At 50.6% G+C, this 12144-nt stretch overlaps 1 protein-coding gene across 6 annotated transcripts in view; it reads left to right on the forward strand.

Moving 5' to 3' along the window:
- Positions 1-12144, forward strand: part of MPRIP (myosin phosphatase Rho interacting protein) — a 150522-nt gene that overhangs the window by 102633 nt on the left and 35745 nt on the right. For all 6 annotated transcript variants that reach the window (XM_087825734.1, XM_087825732.1, XM_087825733.1 and 3 more), the window contains exons 11-14: positions 1060-1128; positions 3401-3490; positions 7551-7660; positions 10992-11556. In XM_087825734.1, the coding sequence (XP_087681860.1) occupies positions 1060-1128; positions 3401-3490; positions 7551-7660; positions 10992-11556 (834 nt within the window). The remainder of the gene's footprint in view (positions 1-1059; positions 1129-3400; positions 3491-7550; positions 7661-10991; positions 11557-12144) is intronic.

Genomic DNA, 12144 nt, shown 5'->3' on the forward strand with positions numbered 1-12144 from the left:
CCATCTCCTCAGAAAAGTGGAGCTTCACAGCCCCCATTGCTACACTAGGGGGTGGGGCCTCTGGAGAGGTGCCAGGCAGGCCTGCCTGCTGCCAATGTGATAGTACTCAGCAGTGATCTTGGCCTCAGGCTGTGCGGACATCCTCCAACACTAGCTCCCCACCTGATCCTCCTAGGGACAGGTAAAGCCTCTGGTTGTAGGCTTGGCTTGTGTTTGCATACAAGCAGCCAAGTAGACAGCAGCTGAGGGCAGCAAGACTCAGAGATACCAGCTCAGCTGCAGCCCTGGGAGAGCCATTGTGGTACATTCTTACTATAAGATTCAAGCAGGAAGAGCCATTTACATCTGGACCTACCAGCCCCACCTTGACCCTGGTTGGAGCAAGAAGGCCAGACCTCCAAGGAGGCATGAAAAGAAGCCTGCTAGGTCATACCGAGAGGCCCCAAACCTTATCTGCTCTCCCACCTGCTCCCTGAGCGTCTGTGCCGAAACATTCCTTCTTTCTCTCTCCTCTATATTAGTCCTCTTTGCCTTGCCTGAAGACTCAAGTCTCACTGTTTGCTACTCACAGTGAAGACTTGTGAATTTGGCTGGTTGGTTTGCACCTGCTGACTGCAGGTGGGCGCGCCCCTCTGGTTAACCAGCCAGTGGCAATGGCTCACAGGTGGCCTCCTTAGGATGAAGATGCTGTTTTCACAGCCACCTTTCAGCTCTAAGGCCCGGCCTCCTGACTGCAGCCTGGGGTTGAGATTGAGGACTGGGAAGCACTGTTTACCAGCCACACCGCTGTGGGTTACGGAGAGCCCACAGCCTTGGCCCACCCCAGCTTTCTCCCCTGCCCTGTCATTGGGGAGCCAGGGCTTAGCGAGTGCCCTGAAATCATGTGTGCATAGCTGCCTGCAGCCTGAACGGGGTCCTGTCTGTGTGTCTGCCATTGTGGGAGGGGCTGAATGCTCTCTGTTTCACATGTGCTCTGGGAAGTGCCCCAGGACTCTAGCATGGACCACGTTGGAGCAGGAAATGTGCTGTATAGTAGTTGAGTCTCTCTTTTCATTTCAGTGGAAGAAACACTGGTTTGTCCTTGCTGATCAAAGCCTAAGATACTACAGGGATTCAGTGGCCGAGGAGGTGAGTGTCTTGGCTTTGTTCCCACCGGGGAGACAGGTGAAAGGGTTCAGGCAGCATCTGGGAGCCCAAGGCTCCCAAGCACCACTGCTTCTCCTTGGCTATAGCCCCCCCTCTGTTGACGAGTGACTGCATTGCCATCTTGGGTTTCCAGTCCAGATCTGGTGGGAAGTCTGAGCACATTGCAACCAGCTTTCGATGTTCTCATGACTGGTTTACCTGGAACATTGGGGTCTTTTGAGGCACTGCTGTAGACACCTGGGCATAGTGAGTTTGAGCAACTTCTTTGTTTGAAAAACACTGAAAGATGACTTATTTTAAAATTCAGAATGAGCAGTTTTGTTTTTTCTATAGAGAGATTCTGTGGTGTACCGAGTCTTTTGAAGAACTGAGCTAAAATCTTGTCCCTCTTCTGGGTGAGGATAGAACATGGTAGATAGACTTGATCAGCCAGTTGACAGTCCTGGTCCACAGTCAAAGGGTCAACCAGAGGGAGCTTTTTCCTCAATTATAAATTTTTTTATTTTTTATTTTTAGCAATTTAGCAAGTGTAGTTCAGTCCCCTGTAGTTCCACTCCAGGAATTCTTCAGATATATTCCCACATATAGAAAAAGACCTGTGTCCAGGGTTAGTCATTCTGTACTTCTCTAATAGCAAAAGGTTGAAAAGAATTTAAATGTCTATCATTAGGGGCTGGTTATATATATTTACACACCCTGAACCTGAACAACTAAATTTTTAATGGAGTGCGGTGACACAGGTGGGCATAGACAGGTGTGGGTGGCTGCCACTTGCATAACTAGTAGTTCTTGGGGGGTGGGCCCTAGATCCCTGGAGACACTATAGGGGGCTGGGATACTCAAAACTGTTGTTATAAAGTAAGATGCTGTTTGATTCTTTTTTTTATTGTATTCACATTTGCACTGCTGGCAAAAGCAGTGGTGGGTGAAGCTGTTGGTGCCTCAGCCCAGTTACGGCTGGAGCAGCAGGTGTCCTGCTGCCATGTGTTCTTCACCACCACACATGCAGGTATTAGAGAAAGTTTCTAATTTTATTAAGTCTCAATCCTTGAAGACCCATCTTTTTAATACTCTGTGATTCAAAATGGGAGTAAGCATAAGTCACTTTTGCCGCACACCAAGGTACGATGGCTGTCCCGGGGAAGCACTCATGCCTCTCTCTGCACTGCCCGTGGGGCAGCAGCTGCTCCTGTGGAATGCCCTCCTTGCCTGAAAGAACAGCTAGCAAACAAACTGCTCCTTCATTTTGGGTGTTTAGGAGGCGTAGTTTTCAAAATGAACCAAGTGAGCCTGTTCCTTTTAGGAAAACAACTGACAGGATTTGTTGCCAGTGCTACAAGATGAGCTTTCAAGCAAAACTTGGAACTTTGGGAAACTTGTATTCATCATCGTGAGCCTGACAGCTTTCCTTTACTTACAGACTCCTGACCAAATAGGTGGTGATACTGACAGATGCAGTATTTGATCTTACAAATGAGATGTCTCAACATTAGAAAGTGTGTAACTCACTGTCTTCCAAATGACTGATACATAATGCTGCACAGTTGTGCATGGGTAAAAGATCCATTCAGAGGGCAGGGTAAACTGGATTTTAATGTAACCAAGTACAGAAAGTTCCTTGATGTGACTTCAGATTCCATTTTGTAGTTAACCTTCAAGAAACTACCACTTATCCAAAATATAACCACAGTTATTTAAAGACTTAAAATACATCTCCCCTTTTCAACTCCATTTTTGTGTAAGGTCAGACTGTCTTCATATAGTTCAGCCAAAATAGTGTGTCCATTAGACAGAATGCAGAAACAGACATGCCAAAATAGACTTTAAAGAAATTTGTAAAAATTCAAAACAATACCACTCTAATCACTGATTTTTTAAAAATATGTTTATTAAAAAACTAAATGGGCTTATTTGTATTCTCAAAATGTTTAAATATTTTTCAGTTTAATTTCGAATATAGTAAATATCAATAGATAAAGCTCATATAACTCTTTGGGGTCCTCAGTTTCTAAGAGCATAAAGAAGTTCTGACAGCACATTGGAGAACCTTCAGCATGGGGTATCTTTGCCAGGATACACATGGGAAATGGTGGCATTGATGCTTCCACATAGTGTAGGACAAGCAGTATCCTCGCTGGCAAGGGTATATGCTCAACTAAAAAAAAGGTCAACACACAAAATCGTTCATGAAAACTTGTTTGTCTAGTATTGACTTTTATTTCTAAACCTCTTAAGGTCTTATTTCTCTCTGCAGGCGGCTGACTTGGATGGGGAAATTGACTTGTCTACATGTTATGATGTCACGGAGTATCCAGTCCAAAGAAATTATGGCTTTCAGATACATGTGAGCCCAGGGGTGGAGTTTGGAGACAGGCTTGGTGTAGAGGTGGGAACACAGGCTGGACTGGCCTGGGGTGTTTCTGCGAGAACCTGATGTCCTAGTCCAGGGGCACTGTGCACAGGCCTGACTTCACATGCTTACTCAGTAGGTGCTCTTTCCCATCAGTGTTGGCACCTCGTCCTATTCCTTCCTCAGTCCTGTGGCACCTGACCCCCACCCCCGAATTTGTAATCTCAGCAAAAAAATTAGACATTAGCATCTTTCAAGTCTGTTTTGAAGCTTTTTGAAGGTTCTTCTTTGTTTTCAGTCCTGGAGTTTGGGACAGTTGGAAGGATATGTAGGATATGGGGAATAAGAATGACAGTTGGTTATTTAAATTGCAGAGTGCTAGGGTTTTATTCACTTATTCTTTAGTTTACCCTTCCAATCATAAATTTGAAAATTCTTGAAGCCCCCTCCCCCACCTTGTAAGGGACTCAGACGAATAGGTCATTGCCCTTGGCCTCAAAAAAATATTCTAGTTAGATAAATAAGACAGTTCTCATTGGCCATTTTATTAAAGTTGGTGGCTCAAGGGCTACCTGCGTTACCCAGGCTCAAGGTTAGGACACATCCCCTAACTGCCACGTCTGCTCTCTCTCGAGTGCCCTAAGTCATCCTCAGGTTCAAGAATTGGCCATAACGACTCAAAGAGCACAGGAAAGTACTGTACTTACAATTGTGGTTTCATTTTAACAGAAGGATATAAACCTGAACCAGCCAAAGGAAGAGACACCTGGAGAATTGATGGGAGGGCCCTTAAACATAAGCTTCTGTGTCCTCAGGGACACGTTACCCTCCTGGTGTTGCTGTGAGTTTCCAAATCAGGAAGCTCATCCAAAAACTCAGTATCCTGAGTTTTTATTGAGGTTTCTTAACTGTCATGATTGATTGAGTCATGTCCATGTGGTCAAATACAGTCTCCAGGCCTCCCCTCAGGGGTCAGCTGGTTTCACGTGGCCTGTAGCCCCAGCCCTCTCACTCTATGGCTCGTCTTTTTTTTTTTTTTTTTTTTTTTTTTTTTTTTATATATCTTTATTGATTTCAGAGAGAGGGCAGCAGAGGGAGAAAGAAATAGAAACACCAATGATGGGAGAGTCATTGGGGATAGAGCCTGCAACCTGGGCATGTGCCCTGACCGGGAATCGAACCCTGATCGCCTGGATCCTAGGTCGACGTTCAACCGCTGAGCCACGTGCGGCCGGGCTATGGCTCGTCTTTAAAGCATAGCAGCCTCAACCCTGAATAACAAGGGTTCACAGGTTACTTCTCAGGAGCCAGTACAAAGACCAGGCCTCTTTGTGCAAAGCTAACTCTTTCCTCACAGAGCCCTATGAGTACATGATAGGTAGGGAACAGCCTGACAGGCAGAGCTGCCACTACAAGGGCTGGCCCCTGGCGCTTTGTTTCTCACAAAAGGCTGGAACTTTAATAGGGTCTTACCTTCAGATTTTTGGGTGCAAAAACTCAGTTGTATCATTGGACTCAAAGCAGATCAGGCACATTGAGACTGACTCATATTAACCAAGCTTAAAAGGAGACTGAGGTTCAGACCCAAAGGCCAGAGTGTTCTTTATAAGACGAAATCCTGCCCCCATCCTCCTGGCTGCTGGCCGTGGCATTCCCTCCCTGTGGGTGCTAACCCATAGTTGGAATTGCGGAGATGGCTCTGCATGAGGCCAGGGCAGGAGCTGGTGGATCTTAGGGTCTCAGCCACCCAGCTATGATGCTCTCCTGCCCCTGGTCCCTGCAGGAGGAACAGACATGCTCCATGAGCTGGGCCTGAGCCTCTGTCTTCGGACAGCATTGGGAGACAATGATTTCTGGCTTTCTAGGCCCCACGCTGAGTCCACCTTCACCTGACCTCCCCACCCCAAAGGTTTCTCTGGGCAGGGTATCCTAAGGTAAGAGGTTGCTTGTCACGTAAGTCAGCTCCCATCACTGAGCAAGTTACAACTTAATTATTCTAGGGTCTAAACCATGTGGTTTGCTGTCACCTGTCAGTCTGACCCCCTTCACTTTACCCTGAGGCAGGAGTTTATTCCAAGTTCTGATGCTTTTCCATGAGCCCCATGGACTGAAGGGACTAGGTCAGGAGAGATTGATTTCAGTGTGGGAGAGCGGGTCCTGGAGGGTCTCAGCTTGTGTCACTAGGGAGCTTTAGGATCTTGAGAGGCAAGGGTGGAGGAATGAGTATGCAGTGTTTATAGCCAGGCCACCAGATCTGGTGGCACCTACAAGGGAGCTAAGTACAGAAGCCAAGCAGGGGAGCCCTGAGTGTCTGGTCAGAAGTCAGTCTGAACCTGATGTTGTGGAATGTACTGGAACGTGGAGGAAGACACAAAGTAGTTGTGCAATAGTAAGACACATCCAGCAGGACATGCAGGAAGGTGAAGGGTGAGGCAGGAGACTAAGCAGGCACAGTGGTGGTGGGCAGAAGAGAAAGGAGTGGCTGAGAGGCACTGTGGAGGAAGCACACCTGAGCCATGGTTCTGGCCGTGTGAGGGAGGAGGCAGGTGTGAGGCCTTGTGCCGAAGTTGGGCAGCAGAGGTGACTTCACAAAAGGAGTAGAGCATCTGGAATTCTGGCTGTGATGGGCTCTCTGAGAACATTAGACAGGCAGCCACAAGTGTGGACCTACAGTTGGGAAAGAGGAAGATGAGGTCATGGGAAAGAACATGGAGATTGGTGGGAGCAGACTGCAGAACAACCATAGCTGGGAGTGGGAGGAGGCAGAGGACCCCAGCAGAGTGAGCAGGTCTCAGGGTCACAGGGAGGGCCAGGGCACAAGGGGGCAGTGCTTCAGATTGCTTGGAGGCCATGCCCCCACCCTCAGAGTACAACAAGGGAAAACCAGAGGAGAGGAGTCATGGGCTGTGTGCTGTCTCTGATGGGCATGCTGGTGGGGCCTAAGGTGGAAGATGAGGTCAAGTCCAAGCAAGTCCCTGGCCACACCAGTACCCAGCCCAAAACCATCGTGGTAATTTTATCTTCCCATCAGCTGATTTGCTAACATGTCTCATGGATTTGTTCCTGAGTAGCCTGAGCAGCTTGAAGAACAGGACTGACACCCTCACTTCTGTGAGGTAGCTGCCTATAGGTGCAGAAGCAGAGAAATGGACTCCATGCAGACCGCCACCCGTGTTTCCCATCCCTCTCCTCCTTAGGAGGTGCTGGGCAGGGCCCCTTGGTGGTGCAGGGCCAGGTGCCCCAGAGGACACTTTACTCCCCACCCTCACTGGCCATGTTGCCTCCTCTCTGCTCCCCCATCTGGCTTCCCTCCCTTCCTGTCTGTGCACTGCCCCACACTACAGATGTGTTCCTCTGTCCTGACTGATGTCCCACCAGCTCCTTCAAATCACAGAATCGAGTGGTTGTCCTAGAAGTGCTCCCTTCCCTCTTCTCTATCACCTCTGCCATCACTTAGATAATTCTAATTTCCTGGACAACTGCCCAAACCACCCAGCAGGCCTCCCTCCCTCTTCTCAGCCCTAGAGACACAGTCTCCATCACACCTGTGCCTGCCTGTCCAGCCTCGTGCGTGCCTGTCCTCTCCCTGATTGCCCTGTGTGCTGATGAGTGTGGCTGCATGGCTCTAGGCCTGGGCTCTTACTGTTTCCCCTGCCTGGGATGTGCACCTCCTCCCCATCCACCTTCCAACCTTCCCCACCCACAAAGCCCAGCCCTGCTGTGCTGTGGGCCTTTTTTCCCCCACTGCTCCTCACATGTTCACACTCTTTCCCTCCAGTCTGGGAGTTTCTTAAAGAGCAGGGTAAGTCACCTCAGTGCCCGGACATTGTAGGTACTCAGTAAATGCGTTCTGAATCCAACAGAGGGAGATACTTGAGTTTTCCATTACCATGAAAGCAAATTAATGTCCACAGTTTTGCTATTTCCTTTATCCCAAGTGGGGTGTACACGGTGCTCCTGAGACAGCCACCTGGCTACAGTCTTCCCTGCAGGACTTCTTTTGAGGGTGGGCAGGCCAACAACGGTCACTGATAGTGCCTTGTCTGTTGTGTAGACGAAGGAGGGTGAGTTCACCCTCTCTGCTATGACGTCTGGAATCCGGCGGAATTGGATCCAGACCATCATGAAGCACGTCCATCCGACCTCTGCCCCGGATGTGACAAGGTAAAGTCTGAGGGAACCTCCTTCCCCAGGGGCCACTGCCTCACTTTTCTGTGGGTTGGTTCTTCTGGGACCTGAGCTCTACACCTGGCCCAGCAGGCCTTCTTCCTGCCTCCTTTGTCCTACCGTTGGCTGGCCCCGCTCGTTCTCTTTTCAGCATCCTGGTTTTCTGTCAGGTGACCTTTTCTTCCTCTAACCCTGGTTGGTAAGCCACACAAGTAGCATTTGTGCCACTGTCAGAACGGAACTTCGTGGGCTAAGCTCCCGCTGGTGTCGGGGAGGGCACTGGGCTTCACTGCGGCTGTGCTCCAGGTGGGTGAGGGCAGCCTGGGAGGCTGCATTCATAGGCCACCATAGCATTTCTTTCTCTCTTCCCCCCGCTTTTTTTTCTACATCTGTTGGATTTCTGTGCAACCAGGAAAAGTTCTCATAAATTCTCGGTGCCGGAGCCTGAGTTGGAAAACCATTCTCCCCCATAAGACTCTCTGGTTCATATATCTCCTGATTCACTGCCTTCCTCCTCCAACCCTGATGTTAGAAACTTGCTGGTTTCCACTTGAAAAGAAAAAGGACCTGGCTCCACTGTGGGGACCTGGCTCTGTGGTACCCCAAGCGCTACTGCCCTGGCCTCAGGCCTTCAGCCTCGCCTGCTCTGAAACTTGTCATCGACATTTTTCAGGCTGTAGTTTGAGTGACTTCTCAAGTGTATTTCTTGCATTGTAGGCCGGGCTGTGGTTGACCCTGGTGCCTGCCATGTGCCCCCTGGTGGCCTGGGGCAGCTGTGGCCATGCCAGATCTTTTAAAGTCCCTTTCTTCCTAGTGACACTGCATCTCTTTGAACAAGAAGAGAGGAAAGGAACCCAAAATAACTCTTCTCTTTTGTTTTTTCCCATATTTATTAACATTGTTAGTTTGTTTATTAAACAAACAGAATAGTTGGTGGTTCCTGAGTTGGTAAGGCCAGGAAGTGGTGACCGGACACGCTTTTCAGTGTCCTGTTAGTGGAGCACATCCTGTGTGCAGAGATGCAAGAGGCACTTTGCCCTCATGGGGCTGCGTCCCATGGCAGCCTCAGCAGCTGCCCCTCTGCTCTCTCCCATTCAGGAGCAGAGGCCAAAGCCTAACAAGCCCCACACTCTTTCTGAGCACTTGGGGATGCCCCAGAGCAAAGCAAAAGAGGCAACTCAAGCTTCTCTGCCAAGGCTATTGCGTTCCTTACAAGAGGCAGGGTGGTTCGGGCAGTGGACACACAAGGGCCAGGTGGCCTCAGGTCAGGGCCTCTCCTAGCCACTGGCACTTACCTGCTCACCCTGTCCCAGCCAGCCCTGGCTGCTCAACTAGGGCCTGGGCCTGTGCATCAGAGAGAGGATCTGGCTGGGGGATATTAGCTTGGGATCTGTTAGGGCAGGCATGTGTGGCTTTGCCCTCAGAGCAATATAAAGGACACACTCGAGCACACTTGTGTGCACATGTGGCTTAAAAATGGCATCTCCCAGCCCTGGCCCAGTGGCTCAGTCAATTGGAGCATCCTCCTGTACACCAAAAGGTTACAGGTTCAATTCCCAGTCAGGGCACATACCCAGGTTGCTGATTCAGTCCCCAGTCAGGGTGTGTACAGGAGGCAACCATTTGATGTTTCTCTCTCACATCAATGTTTCTCTCGCTTTCTCCCTCTCGCTCTCACTCCTCTCTCTCTAAACAATCAATAAAAACATATCCTCAAGTGAGTATTTTAAAAAAGAGTGCATGTCTGAGGCTGGCATGCATGTTTCTCTTCCACGCTGGGGCACCGGCTTCATGTGGGGACTATGGGTACACAGGGACTGGCATTTTGTTTCTGTAGGAAGGTTGACATGATTGTCTTTCTGACTGGGATTTACTTCAGAATTAGTGGATACTTTGTTTCCCTGAGTAAGCTTTGTGCTTGTTCGGTGAGGGCTTTTATGGTATGAAGAAAATAAGGATTTTTTAGTGCTACCAGGCTAAGCCCCAAGAACATATTAGAAATAGATATAAACATCAGAGGCGCTGGGTGAACCTGGGTGCTGTAGGCCCCTGTATCTGGTGGGGAGTTGTAGGGGCTTTCTGCCTGGGGGCTCCAGGGGTCCCAGGAGGGGCTTCCTCTGTTGGAGAGACTGGTGGGTCTTGACATGGCTGCTGCTTCCAATTTTCCACGTCATCCTCAGCCTGCTCCAGTTCTCAGTTCAGGGGCATCAGAAGGTCTGTTCTGGAGAATTTTTATTCAGATGCATGTGTGGTCTTAAATTAGAAACGTACACCATTCTGAAGCACTTTGTTTTTTACTAGTTAGCTGCTGGGACAGGTGGCCCCAGCTGGTGCTAGTGACTCCATTCTCTTTTCCTGGGGTGCCTCTTTCCCTGGCTTCTTTCTCTTTGGCCCCCATTTAAACACCGGTGCTCCCTGGAGCCCTCTGCTGGCCCTCTCAGCCCCAGATGGCATCCTATTCTGCTTTTTGCCCCCTGGCCCCCTGTTCAGGGTACGGGGTCTTAGGCTTATCCAAAGAGCCTGGAGATCTGTGCCTCAAATCACCATGACTGATGCCTCTGCCCTGCCTCTGCCCAGGTTTGTTCCTCTTCAAGAATCTTTGCTTTGGGGCAAGTTGAGAAAAGGCATGGACTTGCTGCTGGGCAGGCAGAAGTGCCATTGAGGACCTGTTCTCCAACTGTCAAGTGGGCCAGTGCGTGGGTCGGGCTAGTTGGTGACAACTGGGACATATGTCTCATTTGTCCACAGGCCATCTCGGGCCTGTCCATCTGACTCAAATACCATACCAGCCACCAGGGTGGTTTTCCTAAGACACAGACCTGACCATGTTACTTTACTTCTCTGCTTATTAAAAACTTGATCCCTTCAAGGGACATGGCCAGTCTCACCCACTCTGTCACCACTGCCCAGTACGTGCACGTCACAGGGTCTGTCTGCCTCACGAAGGGTTTAGACAGCGGCTGTGCCTGGTGCAGCCTGACGGGGCTGACCTTGGCTCTAAGTGGGAGGGTGTGTGCTCCCTGTGCTTCATCATCCTAGCAGGGGCAGGGCCATTGTGATGCTCCCCTACAACATCTCCTCAGTTGGGGACCCTCGTAGTACCCTCTGCTGGAAGCCCCCAGGCTGACTGTGGTTCTTTTTGCATCCCCACTCAGAAGTCACTTTGAGTTCCCCCCAAGGAAATGATGACAGTGTCCTTTCTCCCCCTGCTTCAAGGGATCTGCAGCAGAGGTAGAAAAAGAATGTGGGGAAAGCAGTGGAGCTGCGGCCCTCTGCTGGGGTGAGCACCAGGAGCTACACCTGATAGGCTGTTTGCCCCCTACCCCAGCTCATTGCCGGAAGAGAAAAACCGAAACAGCTCCTCCTTGGAGACCTGCTCAAGGCCGAGTGAGAAGCAAGAGGCGGGGCCCAGGGAGCCAGACCCTGAGCAGAAGAGGAGCCGTGCTCGGGAGCGGAGACGGGAGGGGCGCTCCAAGACCTTCGACTGGGCTGAGTTCCGACCCCTGCAGCAGGCCCTGGCTCAGGAGAGGGCCAGTGTCACAGGGCCACCCAACACCCTCCCTGAGGCAGAGCCAGGAGAGCTGGAGCGGGAGCGTGCGCGGAGGCGGGAAGAGCGCCGCAAGCGCTTTGGGATGCTTGACACTGTGGACGGGCCAGCCGCTGATGACGCGGCCTTGCGGATGGAAGTTGATAGGAGCCCGGGGCTGCCTGTGACTCCCGACCTCAAGACACAGAACGTCCATGTAGAGATCGAGCAGCGGTGGCATCAGGTGGAGACCACCCCTCTCCGGGAAGAAAAGCAGGTGCCCATTGCTCCTCTACACCTGTCCTCTTCTGAGGACAGAAGTGACCGGCTCTCCACTAATGAGCTGACCTCTCTGCTGGAGAAGGAGGTAATGACCAGGGGCGGCCATAGGTGGACAGGTGGGTGGGTTCCATGCAGCAGCCTTTCCTGAGTACCCCACTGTGCCTGCAGCAGCCTGAGCAGTTCAGCTACGTAACACTGAGGGAGATGTGGTCTCTCCCCTCAGGGCCTTGCAGCCCATTCAGGAAGATAGACACATGGATGGGCAGGTTCTTAGAGAACAGTGTAGTCGCTGAGAGGTACAGGGAGGGTCAGCTGATGCCGGGTGGCAGGGAGGGGGCACCAGGCCTTTCTAGGACAGAGTAGTTTGCCATGTGGCAGGGGCACTGCCATTAGAGTTAGGTGGCCAGAGAAGAGGTTAGTAGGGTTTCAGGGCCTAGGTGGGGGCCTTGTTTACCCTGTTTCCAGCATGAACTAGAAATTTTAGGTGGGAGAGGAATGTAAGCAGAGTTAGATTTTGATCTGTCCTAGGCAGCTCTGGGTCAAGCAGGCCAAAGCTGGAGGCAGCACCCTGGTGACTGTTGAGACCTGAGGAGGTGCAGGGCACCAGCAGCAGGCAGGTGGATTCTAGATGTTTGAGATAAAAAACAGAAGCCTTGGTTAGTGAGCCCTAGAA

This window comes from Miniopterus natalensis, chromosome 17 (genome assembly GCF_054644295.1).
Source record: "Miniopterus natalensis isolate mMinNat1 chromosome 17, mMinNat1.hap1, whole genome shotgun sequence".
NCBI classification, from domain to species: Eukaryota; Metazoa; Chordata; class Mammalia; order Chiroptera; family Miniopteridae; genus Miniopterus; species Miniopterus natalensis.